Below are 19503 nucleotides of genomic sequence, written 5' to 3' on the forward strand. Positions count from 1 at the left end.
CCAAAGGCGCGGGATTACAGGCTGAGCCACCGAGCCCGGCTAGTTTATCTGTTTTTTTTTTAAATATCACTACAGCAGTTTTCCTATAATTCGGTCTCCGTTGTGTGGACAAAGGACTACATTTTATTTATCCTTCTCCTCTGCTACACTGTATTCTGACTCCTTGGCCATGTGGCATGTGCTGGCCAGTACCTGATGGTGAATCTTCTCTTCTTCAACTTCTGCCAACATTGAGAATTTTTTAAGATTGGTGCATAAGTCCTGTTCGATATCTGACCTGGGTTCCAACTAGCACACTATGTACTTACTGAGATGGTTTGTATTAGGGTTTCCTAGAAGAACAGAACAAATAGTGTGTGTGTGTGTGTGTGTGTGTGTGTGTGTGTGTGTGTGTGTGTGTATGTGTGTGTGTATGCACGTATGTATGGGTATAGACACATAATGAGAATTTGCATATATAATTATGGAGGATGAGAATGAGAACACCCAAGATCTACCATCTGCAAACTGGAAAACCAGGAAATCCAGTGATGTAATTCAGTCTGAGTCCTAAGGCCTGGTAATGGATACTGGGAGAAGAACAGTGAAGTAAGTCTTAGAATCTGAAGGCCTGAGAACCAAGGGAAGAGATTCCAAGGGCAGGAGAGTTATATAATATCCCAGCTAAAAAAGGAAAAAGTATTTCCCTTTTTCTACTTTTTTTTTTTTTTTGCTCTATTCAGGGCTTCACCAAATTGGGTGATGCCCACTTACATTGATGAAGGTAGATCTTCTTGACTTAGTCTACCGGTATGAATGATAATCTCTTCCAGAAAAACACCCACAGATGGACCCAGAAGAGAAAAACTGTTTTACTAGCTATCTGGGTGTCTCTTAATCTAGAAAAGGTAACACACAATTATCATGCCATTTATTCATGCAGCACCACTACATGCATTCTGGATACCTTGTGGAACATGAGGGAGTACAAGGAACACTTCCAAAATATTTGAGAGGAAGGATAACAAGCTCAGACTATCTGCATGCCAGGCAACATTTTTTCTTGGCTATAGTAGCCCATTCAGGGTTACATGTGGGGTGCCAGACCCTTCTTAGAGCTTCAAGTGGAAAACAGAGCTATGCAAACTCCTTCCTCCAGCTTCCTCTAACATTTTGGTATGGTTTCTTATTCTCCTCCTTGTATTTTTGTCCCTTAGAACACTAAACTTTTTAAATCTGTACATTTGAAATGTCTTTAAATATTAGTTCCTGAGTATTCTTTAACCATGATATTACTAATAAATTTGATTGTATTCAGTGTTAATATTATAGAGTACATGAGAAATTTGAAATGCTTTTCAACTTTTACACATGGATTTTAAGTCCATCATATTCCAGAGGACTCAATAATTCTATTTTGGTAGGCCAATTCCTTATTTGCATTTTTATTACAGTAGATCAAACTTTAGTCAACCTTTCTTTTATGCAAGTTTACTTTCTCTGCTTAACTGGGTGATGGTCACATATAGAGGTGTAACAAAGAAAAATAATTTTTATATTTCAAAGAACAGATATATACACAAAAACTAATTTTTGCTTTGTCCATTATTTTGAAAAGGTTAGTCTGTATGTATATGTATATGTGTGCACATGTGTGCATTGTATTTGTATATATACACAGAGAAGGAGTCTTTGACCAGTTCATGGAAAATGCACATTATAAAATATTAATGTATGTTTTTTTTTTGCACCAAGATAAATTCATACTAGTTTGTTAAACATGTCTGAACAGGATAAAGTTTGAGGCACTAACAAGGTTAAAGTATAAGTTTGGAAAGAACTTCTATGAAAGCAACATTAATGCTGCTAAAATCAAAGCAAAAACAAACCTTAAATTTATGGTGAAACTTAAGTGGAAGAACGGTGAATTACAGATGCTTTACAAAAAAAATTATGAAGACAATGGCTTTAAAAATTAGTAATTTACTCATTTTCGGAAGGCATGAGTTGATGTTGAAGATGAACTCCACAGTGGCAGACTAAACACATCAATATAGGAAAAAACAAACAAAAACTTTGTGTCCTCATTGATGAGGACCAAATATTAACAGCAAAAACAATAGCCAACATCATAAGCATCTCAATTATTTCAGCTTACACATTCTGACTGAAAAATTAAAGTTGAGCATACTTTCCATCTGATGGATGCCAAAACAGTTGCACCCAGATCAACTACAACAAGAGCAAAGTTTTCAAAGGAAATTGTTAACAAATGAGATCAAGATGCCTTAAGCATTTTTTCAGAGTTGTAGCAGGAGATGAAACAGCTTTACTAGTACAAGGCACAATCAAAGCCATGGCTGCTAAAGAGAAAAGTGGTCCAGTCAATGCAAAAGTGGTCAAGAGCAGTGATCATGACAACAGTTTTTGGGTATGCTTAAGGCATTTTGCTTGCTGACTTTCTAGGTGGCTAACCAATAACATCTGCTTATTGTGAGACTGTTTTGAGAAATGCAATCACAGCTTTAGCAGAATAATGCCTGGTAAATACTCCAGTCTCTACTCTTAACAATAGTTCTGCTCATTCCTCTCATCAAACAAAGGAAATGTTGCAAGACTTTTGGTGAGAAATCATTAGGCATCCAACATACAGTCCTGATTTGAATCCTTCTGACTTATTTTTGATTCTTAATCTTTAAAAAAAATTTAAAGGGCAATATTTTTGTTAATAATTTAAAGAAGACTGTACTGACAAAGCTAAGTTCCCAAGATTCTCCGTTTTTTAGAGATGAATTAAATGGCTGGTATTATAGTTACAAAAATATCTTGAACTACATACATTTTGTTTTGCAAAATAAAGTTTACATTTTGTATTTCTATCACTCAATTCCATTTTCTACAAGTAAAATGTAAATTTTTTAAGTCCCCTTGTATGTGTATACTTGTATGAGACAGACAGACAGACACACACACACACACACACAAACACACACACACACACACACACACACACACAGAGAGTCCTAGATTTGAGAATCTACTAGATTACATGTATTTTTAGCAGAAATTTAAGTAAAAAAGGAATTATAAACAGTCTCCCTAGTCAAGTATCGCATAGTCTAATGAGAAAAGACATAAGCAAACAGTCAAGTACAAGAGAGTGCATAAAAAATTTGATAACTTGGATATGTAAAAATGCGATGAAACATGAATAGAGAAGTTCTGTTCACGACTAAGGTGCAAGTTTTAAATGATTGCCCAAAATATTTAATATTTGCCTTCATTGTCAAGGACAAGTTGATCATGGCCACATTGATTATAAATGAGATCTATTCTTGGATCAAAGAACATATTGAATAACTATGTAATCCTGATATATTTGAGTAATTGAAACATATTTGGTAATAGTGAGGTATAAAATGATTTGTGTAAAATTGGTTAGTAAAAACACTAAAGAGCTAGCCTAAAGTCAGATCATGGAAGGCAAATGACTGATAAACATCACCACGAGCATGCCACAATTTTTTTTATGCAATATAGTAGCATTTTAAATTTCTTCTATATATTTTTACATCTAATAAGAACATTTTTTCAGAAACACCAAAATTGTATTATTCTATAATTTGGAACTTTAGGAGTAACACTATTTCTGAAAGTATGCGTTGCTTTTACAGTTTTCTTCATAAAATTAATGTGTATATTTAGATTAACCAACATACTGTTACTAGAAATATTCCCTTGACCACCGGTTTAATAGTTTTTGACTCATGATATTATTTTTATGGAGTTTGAACCAGAGTGTACTCTGGTTTGCATTCTGTTTCATTTATTTTTCCAGATATTTACTCCTCAAACAAGTAACAGGGTGACTGGTTTCTTTGTATTTTAGTTTTCAAAATCATAAAAACCATTCTTAATTTCTAGACATTGCTGTTATGAAAATGTAAAAAAAAGTCTATTATATGAAAGAATAAAGGTGATATATAAAATAAACTGAACTTTCCACATTGCGCAGTAGCTTAAAACGACAGCTAAAACAAATCCTGCTTCCCCGTCTACAAGAGGCACATACATTTTTTATTTACATTTAAAAAGGCAGACACGTTTATTTATTATAATGTGTAAATATTGAAAGTATATTAATAATTCAAGAGTTGTTATAATATAGAATATTATGCTACTCATAATAAAATAACATTAACCTTATACCCATTTATCACAATTTTAATAACTCCTGACCTGTCTAGGATTTTTAGTGAGGGTTCTCAAAAAGATGATAAATCAAAGCAAATATTTTATTAGAAACAGAAATGTGATAGGTTTTTCAATACAACATCTCTGAAATTCTCTGAAGAATTATGTGTTTCAATCACTGAAAATGAAAAAAAACCATATTTGATAGGCTTCTTAAGATGCTGATTTATCTATCTATGAGGATAAGAAAACTGTTCAAGTGTGCCATTAGATTGGGAACATATTAGGTGAATCAGAAACTTGTGTTAGGGACATTCTGAAATATTTGTCTTTGCCTTTGCTGTTAACATATCTGTATTCTACTATGATTTGAATATTTGTGTCCCTCCTAATTCATATATTGAAATTCAACCACCAATATGAAGGCATTTTGGAGGTGGCATCTTTGGGAGGTGATTATGATCATGAAGGTGAAGCCCTCAGGAGTGGGATGAGTCCCCTATAATGCCCAAGAGAGGTCCCTTAGCCCTTACACCATGTGAGGTCACAGCTGGAAGATGTCATCTATGAACTCAGGAAGCGGAATCTCAACAGTGATTTCATCTTGAAATTCCTGACCTGCAGACTATGAAAAATATATTTCTGTTGTTCAAAAGCTTCCCAGTATGTGGCATTTCATAGCAGTTGAAAAGACCAAGAGACTTCTCTGCGCAGTTTAGAAACCTGTACTGCTGGTACTTACGGAAAATTTAAAACTATGTATTATTTTGTAATATATAAAAATTGTATAATCACATGTATATGATATTACACTGTTCAAAAAATAGTAGACCAGCTTACTTCTGAGAAAATTGTATTTTTTATTACTAAACTTTAAAGAGACACTTACACAAGACATATATATATATATATAATTTTAGTGATTTTTGAGAAACAGCCATCATTTCTAGTTTGCCTATGTGTAAATATCTTCTAAAAACTATGAATTTAAGAAAATAGTCATCTAAGTCTGATAATGTCCCATAATAATGGGTGATTTAAATGCTTCTCGGCATGTTAACTTTACACCATGACAATACTTCTACCATAGTTGCTCACTTCCACCCACAGTATGAATAAAGTAAAATTTTCTTCAATTTTAAATTCTGAATGAAGTGGTAAAGTGCTAGAGGAATTAATGGACTTGAACTGGTGCTCAGTATTGATGGTGTCCATTATTTTTGTATTTTGAGTCATCCATTGGTCTGTTGCTATGTCCCTTAATCAAGTGCTGTATTCTTTGATATGATAGAGATCATGCAGTCCTGACATCTGGAGGGGGAATTCAAAGAAACATGATGGGCTTATTATCTTGCTCTCACACCTCAGGCATAGAATATTGCTGAAAAGTAACTCAGGGGATGAAGTCTGTTTATTCATGGAAGGTTACTTTGTGTAGCTAACAGCATCAATATAATTCAAAGATTGTGGAGTCTCGGTGCTCAGTGCTCAGTCTCTTTGAATCTCAAAGGCTATTGCTTAAAAATAACTAATCCTTGTTTCCAGTGGAAGATTAAAATATGAAAAAACGGAAAAAATATTAAGCACATGCCAATATATGTGAGTATGATGAAAAAATGTCAAAATAGAAAAAAGAGCAAGGGAAGAAGCAGAAGGAAGTGACAGAAATCATATAAATAGGGAAGAGTTGCTCTGAATTTTCCAGAATGAATTTAAGTTTATTATTGTTGTTGTTTTCCTATTCTTGCTTTAACTTTCCCTTTTTGTTGTTGTTGTTGTTCACTATTTTTTGTTGCTCAAGACAGAATAAAAATTACACACAAGTATTTATTTATATGTCCCTTGTGAGAGAGTCACTACTGCAAAGAAGAAAAGAAGAAGACATATGGACCGTTGCCTTGCTAAACTATGGCCAGGCCATGTTACCTTAAGCTTTGGTTCCCTCCCCTTCCTTAGGAGATAACTCTCCTCTTTTTCTCTCTCTCTTTCTAACTAACTTTATAAATCAACTATATTTTCTAATCAAAAAAAAAAAGATTTATGAAGTAATGAGGTGGGTTTATATGTCATTGTGTACCATAACAATAATTTAAAAAATATTCTTCAATAGTTAATGTGTTTTCTGGATCTACAGATGTTCTGAATGCCATTTCTATGACTGATTACCAGTAATAATAAATAAAAATATACAATGATAATGGAAAAGAAAACATTTGGCATTTAATGTGATAGAAACTCAGTAATTACAATATATATATAAATGGGCAGATATGTTTGAAAAAAGAATGCTAATCACCTCTTCAATTCATCTCTGTATGTATATAATATTTATACAATGATGACATCAAATGGAATGAAAAGGTAATTGACAATCAAATATAATAAAAGCCCCATGTTAATAAGCAAATGAGATGATGCAAATGAAGATTCAGTATGGCGTGAATGTATAAAAGTCTGGAATCTTGCTTGCCTGGATGTAAGTTTCAACTGAGCTACTTATTAAGGTGTATGACCCCAGGCATGTGACTAAAGCTTTCTCTGTTCCAGTTTCCTTATTAGTACCCTGGGAGTAAGAACCATATCTCGTCAAATTAATCAACACTTAGAAAAAGAAAAACAAAAACATTTAGAATAGAACCTGGAATTATAACAGCTTAAAAAGAGACAGAGAAAGAGAGTTAGGAAAATAGATGTGCATGGTCTATTTAGAAAGAAAAAGAAAATTAAAGAGTAAAAACCCTTTTTAATAAATATTTTTTCCCTTTTGAGTTGCAATATAACTTCATGGGGACCAGTAAGAAGCAGATATACCTTTATGAAGTGCGGAGTGCAAGTGAACTTAGCAACAGGTCTCACTCCAGCACCCACTTCTCATTCAGGCCACATTTCTCATTTCACCTCCAAGTGCTCCTCACCAGTACTTAATCAGTCAGGACACAGGTACTTAATTTAAGATTCTCTTCAGTGTTTATTATGCAGCACTTAAATTAAAGATGCTCAGTAGTTGCTGGTGGCATGGTAGAAGCTGTTAGCATAAAAATGTGTATATTTGCTATTTACTCTGTATTTGGGATACATGAAAACAAGCGAGTGGAAGTTTTAGAATTTTCAGAATTTACATATTTTTCTAGTATGCTCTTTTGTGCAAATTTCCTTTTCTAGTTTTTATGTAAAAAAATAATATAACATGGGTGTAGATAATGTGTTATGAAGAGAGAAACAGTTTTGATGTTGAAAGCTGTCACTGGGAAAAATTAACATTGTGTGATAGTGGTATATTACTATGAATAAATACATTGTATGATGTTTTGACTTCTAATTGTGTTTTTGAAATTGGTAAAATTTAAAACATTTTCAAATTATTGATGTACTCTTCTCTATATAAATTGAATATGTCAACTGTTGATACGCATAAGTGCTAAACAGGGTTAAAAATAGATAATCAGCTCTACAGAGGAAACTTCGAGAAAACATAGAGGGCATCTGGGATAAAAAAGAAGTTTCAGAAAACTGAGGTGTCAGTTTTAGCTGGACAATTGCCTAGAACTTGCCTGAGTCCTAAGATTGATTCAGATATAAGAAAGCAGAATAATAATAATAAAACTTACTCATCAGAGAACATATGGCAGTGTGATCTTAATTTTTGTTTTTTAAAGAGAGGACAGAGGAAAGCAGGTAGGAGAAGTCAAGGTTGCAACTTTTCATTTTGTATTTTCAGAGGTGATGAGAACAATCTGCTTGTAATTTAACTTTTATTTCTTAAAAGAAAATTGGAACTATGACTATCAGATGTTAGATTGTAACAACAAGGTTGACAAGTTTTCTTTTGGGGCCATTAGCATGTTTCTTTTCTTTTTCTCCCATATAGTTGTAACATAAGGAAGAAATAATTTTTTCCTCCATTAGTTAACAGTGAGAAAAAAAACAACTCCTCTTTTAACAGTTTTAAAAAATCTACACCTAGAAAAGGTTGCCACAAAAAACTTACTATTTTTCTCCCAAGTAAATGCCATAGAGGAGTGACTTTCCATCAGAACTCCTCATACATAATGTATAAATTGAGCAATTAATTTCTTCCTTTGGTAATAGAAAATTACCCTGGGCGGGTCAAGACGAAGAGGCAGTAAGTAACAGCAAGCTAATTGTTGTCTTGAATTGATTCATTTTCTTCTCTCTTCTTCATATTAGTTCTAGAACTTGAGTGGTCCATGAGGCTCTAAGGGTAAAATTAATAATATAACCGTAACCTGTTGTATTTACCTGCTGTTAACAATGACAGTTACAAATATCAAGTGTTTTCCACATATTTGGCAAAGTTCTAGATTATTTTTATATTATTTCAGTTAGTTCCTGCAACAGGCTTATGACATCATACCCCCATTATATAGATGAAGGTATCAGCAAGGAAGGTTTTAAACAATTTGTCCAAGGTTACACAGCAAAGAATATTAGCAACTAAAAAATAATTAAGATGAACTTCATAACCATTTACTCTCACTAGCATACAAATTATGTCATATTATGGAAATGTTGAATATTACCACATGTATGCACCGTACATAATCTCCATTCCCTTTTATGGATAAGACATTGTGTTGATTTGTACCTCTATATAATCATAAAAATATTGCATTTTCCCTGTTCACCCTTATTTGTAGCTGAGATAAATTACTTAGCACTGTGGAAGTCAATAAATATTAAAATGAATAAATACAGCGGAACTGCATAAAATAAAGCTTTAAAAACTATTTGAATATGCTCTCAGATGTTGAACCTTATAAATTATATTTATTTTTGTGTGTTTAGTTCATGATTTTTATTACAAAGTTGAGTTTAAAATTATTGTTTTAACTATATGAAATGCCAAATTGATTCAATGTGTCAACATATCTGGTTTATTTATTAGTTTGTAACTTGAAGGGACTCATCATGAAAATGCTTTCTTTTATTCGGTTTTGGACATGTTTTCATTGATCTTTCTGATGCCAATCCTGGCCAAATACCAGACGGTTTTCACAGCTTCTGGTCACTTTCATTTTTTAAGACAATTATTTTTCCATTTACTAAGGTGTGAGATCCAGTGTAAGAGTTATCTCCTGTTCTCTCCTACTCACTCTGCTGCTTCTCGCTTTCTGAGATCTGGGTAGAAAGGGAGAGAAGGTGTATAACAGCATGGCATGGTAATTTCATAGCCAGTATCCTCTGTGACAGGCATCTGGAAGCTGGCCCTTGATCCTAGGGCACATGCTTGGGCTATTCAGAGACACATCTCAAGGATTTGAGATCCCTGTGTTCACATTATTGACACATTACTTGGATGACTCAGCTCTGTCTGTGCAAAATTTCTTTGCTTAGTAATCAAGTCAGTTAACCTATGCAAAATTCATGTAACTTTATTCTCTTCAAGGCTAGAATGGTGTTTTCTAGCAACTGGCCACTCTCATTCTCTGCTATTTTAGATAGATCAGCCAGTCATCTTTAGAGCTCTCTAGGAAAAAAAGGCAGCAAAAAATTATAATAGGCCCCAAGGAACTACCTTGTGATTGAGATATGAGACTCCCTCTCCCTGGACATCAAAATTTTGATAGTTATATAGACAGACAAATTTTAATATGTAAAAGTCTTATGTAATCTTCCTCCATTTATCTCTCTAAATAGTCTTCTTATCTTCTATATATTTGCTATCATATAGCACTGTATAGCATATACAAAGTTTGAAGCTACTTTGCAGATTTTGAGTAGACCCAAGACATCTACAATACATTTGTTACTAGGTTGTACTCGAACAAGTGAAGGATTCTCATTTCATATTCTTCACATTTTATGAGAACTATTTCACATGAGACGTTCTGCAGTTATCATCAAAGGAATTTTTGACTGAATAGTATAACTTCAGCAACTTTTTTCCCCAAATATATCAAGTTCAAACAAGTTAACATGCCAAAATTATATAATTTTTAGAAAAATCTTGAAAAAATTGTATCTGTATTAAATAACTACTCAGTGCTAATCTATTTTGAAAAATACATTAATTTTGTATCAATAATCTATAATATTATTCAATGAACACAAATAAGACTTCTATACATGACTAATAAAACAGATTGAATTCATTACTATATTCATTTAGTAAATATTTATTGGTCATTTACTATATGCTAGAAACATTATTAGACCGTAAAAAACACCAAAACTAAAAATTTCTTACCCACTAAAGGTGATATTCTAATAAAGGAGAAAGGCAACAATAATACCAAGTAGTTAAATGATTTAGTTAAAAAAAAAAAAGACAAAGTAAGGGTCACAGGAAATTGATGGTGGCCAGGCAGATCTTTCTGAGAAAGTTGCAACTGATCACAGACCTGAATGTGGTAAGGGAATAAAAAACAGAGGTGTTTGGAGGAAAGATTGCTCTAGTAACTGAGGTGGAGAATAGAAGGAAGAGAAATTGCAGAAATAAGTAGGGATGGAAAAATACATGGCCTTAAAAAAAAAAAAAAAGACCCGTGTGTTTCCAGCAGAATATCATCAGTTGCTATAATAATGCACCATTGTTTACTGAGCAGTTATGTTTTATCATGTACTGTTTGTGCTGTTTGTTTTACATGTCTTATTATTTATTATTCATAACAACTATGTGTGATGGGTTGTTTGGGTCTTATTTTTCAGATTACAAACTGAGGTTCAGAAATAGTAGGCAGTTTGACAAACGTTATACTGGTATATAAACAAAAGGAACTATTTAAATTCAGGTCTGTAAAGCTCAAGCACATGTGTTGAGTGAACTACTAGTATTGCTATGGGTATTTTCCGATCCCTATAAAAGACTTTATTTTCTTATTTTTATTATTAGTAGTATAAAGCTTATATATAAACTTATGAGTCAATAAAGAGGAATATTAAAGTACCATGGGTATTAATATGAAGCTGTGACATTTTCATTAATATCTGCATTAATTTAGACTTTATTAAAATATACAAAAAAATTCTTACTGTGATGCCTTTAGCTTAGGAGGCAGCTAACTGTGTTCTTGCAATACCCATGTGACTAAAAAGAAGATAAAACAGTTATTGAAATATTACGAAGCAAAATTTCTAGAAAGTTGCAACTTCTTTATTAGAATTAAGAGAGTATTCTTAGATACAGTTGAAAAAAATGAGACTAAAAATAGATGTAATTATGTGTGTGCTTTTTCTATGTATCCTATGTTGACCACTATGTCATTAATTAAGCATGAATCTATTTTAATACATCTGTTTAGTGCCATTGGACATATTGCATCAATGTGCATTTGAGAAATTGTTTTTATTAAATGTATAAATTCTTACAAGGCTTTCATTTATACAGAACCTACTGTCCTCCCCAGAAAGTCTAACTTCTTTTGACTTTTCTATTTCCTATGGATTTCTTCATCTGTTATTTAACATAATTTCAGTTCTTCTACCAAGATTACATAACACTTTGTTGTAAATACTCTTAAGAAGCAATACATCATGGAATAACTCATGAAAATTTCCCTCATTATACATTTTCATTTTTTATGTTCATATGATAGAAATACTCATAAATTTTCTCTCAACTGTGCATTTCTATTTTACTTTCACATTTTTGCTCTTTTAAATTCTTTCTTCTTTGGTATTTTTACTCTTTCCTAAATAAATAATGATATCGATACATAAGAATTTACTATGTCTAATGTCCTCTCATCTACTTTTAATATCTTCCTAAGTGGCTGTATTGCAAACGTGATTTTCTCATACTTCTGTGAAGTATTAATGGTTTTTGGTTCATATTGATGAAAAAATTTCTTCTAATACATGATACAGATGCTTAAATTTTAAAGTAAAGAGAAAAAGTATTATAATCATCCAACTAATCTATCCATAGTTCCTAATTATTCAAAATACTTAATTTTAACATATATGGCTAATTTGATTCAGCTCAGTCTCACATGCTATTAATAAAAAGAGATCATGTAAACCAACTTTTAGAATTTTGTATTCACTACTTTCTGTTCAAACCATACATTTTGAAGTCCACCTTGATTTGGATATAATAACAATGATGATTCTTAAAAGGTCGATTAAAATTAAAGTGTTTTATTATCTTATCATCTAATACTACTATAAAGCTTTATGCCCAACAGTTTAGCATTTATTTCCCTCATAAGGCTACAATAAAAGTAAGTATTGCACCTAATTTTATATTCAGTAATAAAAAAATGACACTGAAAAATCAGTCATATTCTGAGCTCTTAATAGAAAAGGAAATTATGAGAATTGTATCATGTTTTATTCTAAGAATGGTAAGTATCAGTACAGGTGATCATAATATTTAGTGTGAATGGTAATTGAAGCTTGAATCCAATACTTCTTTAATTTTACTAAGTAATTTTAGTAGAAATAAAATTCACTTACATTTTTCATATTTTCCACCAATTTCATATATTTTAAATTTAGTTATGAGTAAATATTGACACGTGTTTTGCTATAATAAACATGTATTTTGGTTGCATATCAAAATAATCAATAAAAAGCTCCTAATCATATTTTCATATTTCTTTTTTACACAAATCTACAATATCAAAAATAATATCAATGTATACAATAAAACTCTGATTAATTAACATATAAGAAGTGTCTGTCCAAATTTAAAATTAGTTTTAAGTATTGATCTTAGCAAAGATTTTAAAATATCAAGCTAGAATGAATCATGGAATCTCAGATTCTTAATCAGATATGCTTATCATATATAAAAGTAAATGTGTAAATGTTTTAAAACTTTTAGCCGGGCTCAGTGACTCAGCCCGTAATCCCGTGGCTTTGGGAGGCTGAGGTGAGTGGATTGCCTGAGCCCGTGGGTTGCAGCCCGCCTGGGCAGCGAGACCTCATCTCTACAATAAATCAAAAAATTAGCCGGGCGTGGTAGCGTGCACCTGTAATTCCAGCTGCTTGGAAGGCTGAGGTGGAAGGATCGCCGGAGCCCAGCAGGTCGAGGCTGCGGTGGCCGGGAGCGGCCACTGCACTCCAGTCTGGGCGACAGAGTGAGACTCCAACTCAAAAAACAAAACAAAACAAAACAAAAAAAACTTTTATGTAATCATCCAGATTCTCCTAGGTGTTGAAGGTTTATCTCTGTATAGTATCAGAAACTTAATACACATAAACATTTTATTCTTACTTTGTAAGAGTAAAAAAAAAAAGGAAAAATATGATAACACTACGATGGCCCAATGCAATGACTTTCTCACATTAACCATTCAAAAATTTGAGAATTTGCATTAGATGACATTTAAAAATGACAAATATTTCAGTCCTATTCAAGAGCTTTCTTGTTCTGGCATCTGAAAGCTAACTGTTAGCCAATACTCCCCCATCTTTGTTCAGTGACAGCACATGGGTAACCATGATAACCATGGGACATTGACTCAAAAGAAATCACAACACCTTATAAACTAGGACTTTTTGCCATGAAGGAGCCAAAGAACAAAACTCTTTACCAAAAGCCTACCATTTAATGGTCCACATACTTTAGCAATTTTTATAAATTTTGATAGTAAAAAAAAAAAATCCTAATTATTTGACCGCATTGTAGAACCAAACATACATGCTAATCTTTTAAAGCGAGGCCCCAACTCATTAAGGTAATCATAATTTTCATCCCGATCAGATATGACTGATTCTAAGGAGCTCAGGGATCCAGCTAAGGATCCTGTTCCCTCAAAAGCATAGGTCTGGAGAGAGTCAAAGGGGGGAGCACACGGATCAGTATCGGCTTCTAAGAGTTTTTCTTGAATGAATTTTCTGAATATGGCACTGTCTGGCCCAACCTGTAATGACTGTCTGTATAGGCTCCTGATCTCGGCGCTGGTAGTTTTTCGAGTCTTGCGTTCCCTCATTACGGTGTTACTTCTCAGCTCTACAATGTCAAAGGCCTCTGTATCTTCTTCTCCACCGCCTTCATCATCATAGCAGAATATATTCTCTCTGAAATCTTCACCTTTTTCAGGAAATAGAGTCTGTTTCCTTTGCTGTTTTAGGCCCAAGATCAAAAAAATAAACCCTGATAAAGAAAGCACACCAGAATATTAATTGTCACATAAAAATGATCATGAAATTTATAATCTTTGCTCTCATTACAACCTCAAGATAGAAGGTTCAATTTTATAATTCTTAGACAGAAAGGTACATTTTTGGTTGGAAATTTACAAACGGGACTTGCAAAATGACATAAAGGAAGTATCATAATCTTCCTAGCTGACAATTTGGATGAAAAATACCACAAAAATATAGTGAACCGTTTAAAATAGTGGTCGATTTAAAATTTAAAATGAAAGATTATTCTTTGTACTATTTTTATATTTGAGAAATAAATACTATCTGTTAACAGTTGTCAATGTTAATAACAAATGATTTATGTTAATAAAACAGAAAAACAGTTTGGTATTCCTCATCGAGACAAATTTTTGTGGCATAATTATTTTATAAGTTAATATTTATTGACCATAAAGTATATGTAAGGTATTGTTCTATAAAGTTTACATTTATTGATTGATTTTATTATAATAAAATCATGTATTATCATGTCTTATTGCTTGTTAACTAAAATTAGCCGGGCCTAGAAAGACAAACACTACATGATCTAATTTATACTGGACTCTGAATAGTGTGCTCTCATAGAAGTAGTGAGTAGAATAACTGTGGCCAGGGGATGGAAAGCAGAGAGGAAAGGGATTGGCGACTAGGAGAGGTTGGTCATTGGGTGAAAAGTTATAATCAGACAAGAAGAATAAGTTATGATGTCCTTTTGCACAGTAAGGTGACTATAGCTGATAAAAATGTAGCGTATGTTTTGAGATAGCAGAAAAAACTTCAGATGTTATTACTGCAAAGAAATTATAAGTGTTTAAAGTGATGTGTATGCTAATTATGCCTATTTGATTATTACTCAATGTATGCATGTATTTAAATATCACACCATACCTTACACATATGTACTATTATATATCAATTATAAATAAAATAAAACAGAAAACACTCAAAAGTGGAAAGTTGGCTCAGAGCCTGTCTTTTGTGATACCATATTAATTTCAGACTTTTCAACTCATCAGGCACTTGAATTATAATATTAGTTTTTCCAGAATCAGTATTTATTACATAGCATCACTCAGAACAAAACTATTTTACAACAATTTTTTTAATTAATAAAAAAACTGTGTGTGTGTGTTTCAAAGATAACCAATCCTTACTCAACCTTGAACCTTATGTTGCTCCCAAATACATAGAATTTGAAACAAAATTATTATCACTGTTATCACAGAAGAAGCATCCTATCATAGAAGAACTATACTAAATATGTAATATTTTATATAAAACTACATTAAAACAATTAAAATAATGCTTTAAAATAAATAAAGCTGCCATGTTTGAACTCAGTGCGCTTTGTAACTCATATGATATATATGGTTGAAATAGCAAAGCATATAGTAAATATTTCAAACTGAATTGGAGAGTATTATAAAATTTTCAAAAGAAATAACTGACTATTGGCTGACCCAAGCTTTCCACCACTAAATATTACATCAGTAGCTGTGATGCTGCCCTTGATTTATTTGTAAGCTTTCCACACTTGGTTTAAGTCTGTAGGTAGTTCAGTATTTTTTGTTCCCCAAACATTACTTTATTATTACTCTTTCATTCTTCTAGTATTTAGCTATGGAGCTATACATTAAACTCTGGATTCAAAGATTATTAAAAATAATTTGAAAAGCTAAAGCTAAGTCCACCAAAAAAAATGGTTATGTTTGGTGGTAATGAGGAATGGATGAGTTTTGAAGATTTGAGAAAGATGAGGGAGTGAAAGCAAGTCCTGAAGCATATACTATGTCAGTTTGAGATTCCATAATCAGTGGCTGAAATAGTTGCTCTCAACACTCAATATAGTTGCATTGGCATTTGGTGTGAAGTTATGAGGAAAATTTTGGTGTTAAAAAAGGAAGAAAAAGGTTATGCTAGGTTAGTCATTTGTAGTCTTTAAAGTCTATTAAGACATTTATGGGTTCAGCTACCTTATCTGTAAAATGGGGTTAAATTATATACTTAGGAAAACAACAATCATTACAGCAACAGTATTTTAGTGAGATTTTGTTCTGCTTAGTACTTTGATGAAATAAGATTCTTTTACGTTTGTAACCTTAACATTTGCTTTTTATTTGCAAAATAATTGGAAAATATTTTTATTTTAATTGTCAACAGTATATATATTTATGGTGTACAGTGCGATGTATATCTGTATACATTATGGAATTACTAATTTAAGTTAATTAGCATATCCAATCACCTCCCACACTTACATATGAAATCAGAGTGTTGAAGAGATATCTATACACCCATGTTTATTGCAGCACTATTCACAATAGCCAAGATATAGAATTAACCTAAGTTTTTACTAAAGATGACTGGATAAGGAAAAGGTGGTACATGTACTCAATGGAATACTATTTAAACTTAAGCAAGACAAGAATCTTGTCATGTGTGACAATATGGTTGAATCTGGAGGGCATTATGCTAAATGAAATAATACAGGAATGGAAAGAAAAAAAATACTGCCTGATCTCACTATATGTCAAATCTAAAAATATATATAACTCATATAAGTGGAGAGTAGGTGGTGGTTAACAGGATGGCAGCAATGAGGGAAAGGGGACATGTTGGTCAAAGACAGGCTTCCATAAGACATTAGAAATGAATCCTGAGCCCGCGGGTTCGAGACCCGCCTGGGCAGCGAGACCTCATCTCTACAATAAATCCAAAAAAAAACAAAATCAGCCGGGCGTGGTAGCGCATGCCTTTAATATCGCCAGAGCCCAGCAGGTCGAGGCTGCGGTGGCCGGAAGTGGCCACTGCACTCCAGTCTGGGCGACAGAGTGAGACTCCAACTCAAAAAAAAAAAAAAAAAAAAATGAATCCAAGAAATCTATGGTACCATGACCTTTCAAAAGGCTCATTACTCTTTGAGCTTCATTTTCTTCACCTATAAAAGGTGAGTGATAATAGCTGCTGCTTCATAAGTTTATTGTGAGGACTAAATTGCAGAGTGCATAAAAAGCACTGAAGAGTGTCTCCTGGAGTATAATAAGTACTCAACAGAAGCTCATCATTATTATTAATGATTTATATATATATATATTTGTTACAATGCATATATGTTAAAACATGTATAAACCAATGTGTACACACATAATCACACACTCATGGAATTCAGAGATCATAACTCATTTACAGCTTGAAATGCACACTTATCCATTCTATTTTTATTTACTCTATTTGGTTAAAACTATATTACATTCATTATGCACACACATACACATACAAAAACCCACAATATAATACTATACTAGAATTAACTGTTTTATATATTCATCTTGTTATTTTAAATTAATGGATAGGCTCCATCCAGCACTACTTACCAAATATTACAATAATGCAGATCAGAATAGCAATAATGACTTCTGTTTTGAATCCCATGGAAAGCATAAATTCTTTGTCCCTGCAGGTCTGTGTATTCTCATTGTCATCACAGTCACAGACGAATATGGCAAGAGTGTTTGTACTTGTCAATGATGGGGACCCATTGTCGGCAATTAAGATGGGGATATAGAAGACAGGCTCTTCTTGAAGGCTAAAACCAGTTCTATTAGTCAAAATTACAGCTGTGTTATCTAAAATAAAAACCCATGTGCATAATTTTTTCAACCACATACAAGAAATTGGTGTCATAGATACTAAAAACAGTAGTATAGAGATATGATCAAATAAGTTGAAATGAAAAGAAGATAATATTTCTGATGAGAAGACAACTAAAACAGCTACACAAAGTTAGTATTGTTTTAGACATTACCTAAATTCTAATTATGTAATTAGATAAAGTATTTGAATTGTTGAATTATTCATATTAAATATTGCATTAATAGTATTTACTCATTTAATTATATTTTAAATTATTAATATTATTATTTAAATATTCAATCCATTTCAAAATATTTTTCATAAATATAGGGAAGACATACATAGGGAAGACATGCAGAAAATAGGCTTTTACTTAGATGTCAAGATTTTATAGAAGCTACTAGAATTAAATTTATGCTGATAGATCCAGTTTCATTTGTGTTAATTACACATTACACAGTTAATTTTCTAATACCTGAAACCTATTGTTTTTAAAAATAAGGGAAATACACAATATTTTAAAAGTTATCTATCATAACACATGATTTCAGATAATGTAGTTTCTAATGAGACAGAATAATTAATTTAACTTGGTAGGAAAGACAAAAACATCATATTGGGATGTTTCATTTACTTTAACTTTATTAATCTATTTTCCATTTAAAACATAGAAAATCATTAAACCTTAGTCATGGTGATTCATTCACCTAGAGAGGGCTTTCAAATATTAAGGAAAATGAATAATACATACTTTAACACATGTAAGTTTATTCTTCCCTAAATTAAAAAAAAGTATTCTAAATGACTTTTTCTTGTGCCTCAGAACTATGTTTTCCTTTTTAAATGTTGTTATTTTATCCCCCAAAATATATTCTTCAGCTATGAGTAAAACTTTAGAAGACAAAAGCAGTAAAATGCAAATAAATACTTTTTTTTGAGATTCATGCTTATTTAGGACTTTTCCCAATTCATCTTTTTTTAAAAGTCAATTCTTTATCAAGCCCCTAAAATCTACAAAGCTCATGGTGGGATTTTATTAAGTAAGCTGACCTAAGAGTTGGGAGACAGTTGACGATTTTAAATATGCATTTTATTACATTGCTTGTAACCACAAACATTAAACAAAATCAATTTTATGCTTCAAGTTATAATTTTGCCTCAGTAATTTATTTTATATTAATATAAATAAATTTAAGCTGGAGTTTAAAAAAATTTGGTGTTTGTGTTTTTTTAATTCTAAGTCTATTTGAGTTGTCTCTCTCTGGGAATTTGTCAAGGGCAAAGCTGAGAAACATTTTCGTATTTACTCTCCCACAAGAGATCTCCAGATCAAAGCTTAAACTCAGTTATAAGAGCAGCGGCAGGTGTTTGTTCACAGATACTTGAGTAATAAATCCAACCGTGTTTCATATCTTTGAAGGTATAAAGAAAAATTGAAATGGAAATCCATATTATGGCAGAAAAAAAGCTTACAGAAGAAAATGAAAAGGAAACCAAATGTCTTTCTAATAAAGTTAATCCATTTCTAGACAGAGGGAAAATAAATTCTGTTTCTCTACATTGAAATAGTCTGGACAATTAATCCTTAGATTGATAGAAAGT

The 19503-nt window shown here is 32.2% G+C and overlaps 1 protein-coding gene across 3 annotated transcripts in view; it reads right to left on the reverse strand.

Moving 5' to 3' along the window:
- Positions 1–13515: 13515 nt before the first annotated feature.
- The window catches only part of CDH19 (cadherin 19), a 106726-nt gene continuing 100738 nt past the window's right edge, over positions 13516–19503 (reverse strand). Inside the window, exons 11-12 of one of the 3 annotated variants that reach the window (XM_008061504.2) lie at positions 17643–17894; positions 13516–14236 (exon numbers count right to left, since the gene is read on the reverse strand). In XM_008061504.2, coding sequence (XP_008059695.1) covers positions 13746–14236; positions 17643–17894 — 743 coding nt within the window. In that variant the 3' untranslated portion in view covers positions 13516–13745. The remainder of the gene's footprint in view (positions 14237–17642; positions 17895–19503) is intronic. The other 2 variants (XR_002482168.1, XM_008061505.2) reach the window with 2 other exon arrangements.

The sequence above is a fragment of the Carlito syrichta genome, unplaced genomic scaffold (assembly GCF_000164805.1).
Source record: "Carlito syrichta isolate Samal-C Ts95f unplaced genomic scaffold, Tarsius_syrichta-2.0.1 Scaffold305297, whole genome shotgun sequence".
Taxonomy (NCBI): domain Eukaryota; kingdom Metazoa; phylum Chordata; class Mammalia; order Primates; family Tarsiidae; genus Carlito; species Carlito syrichta.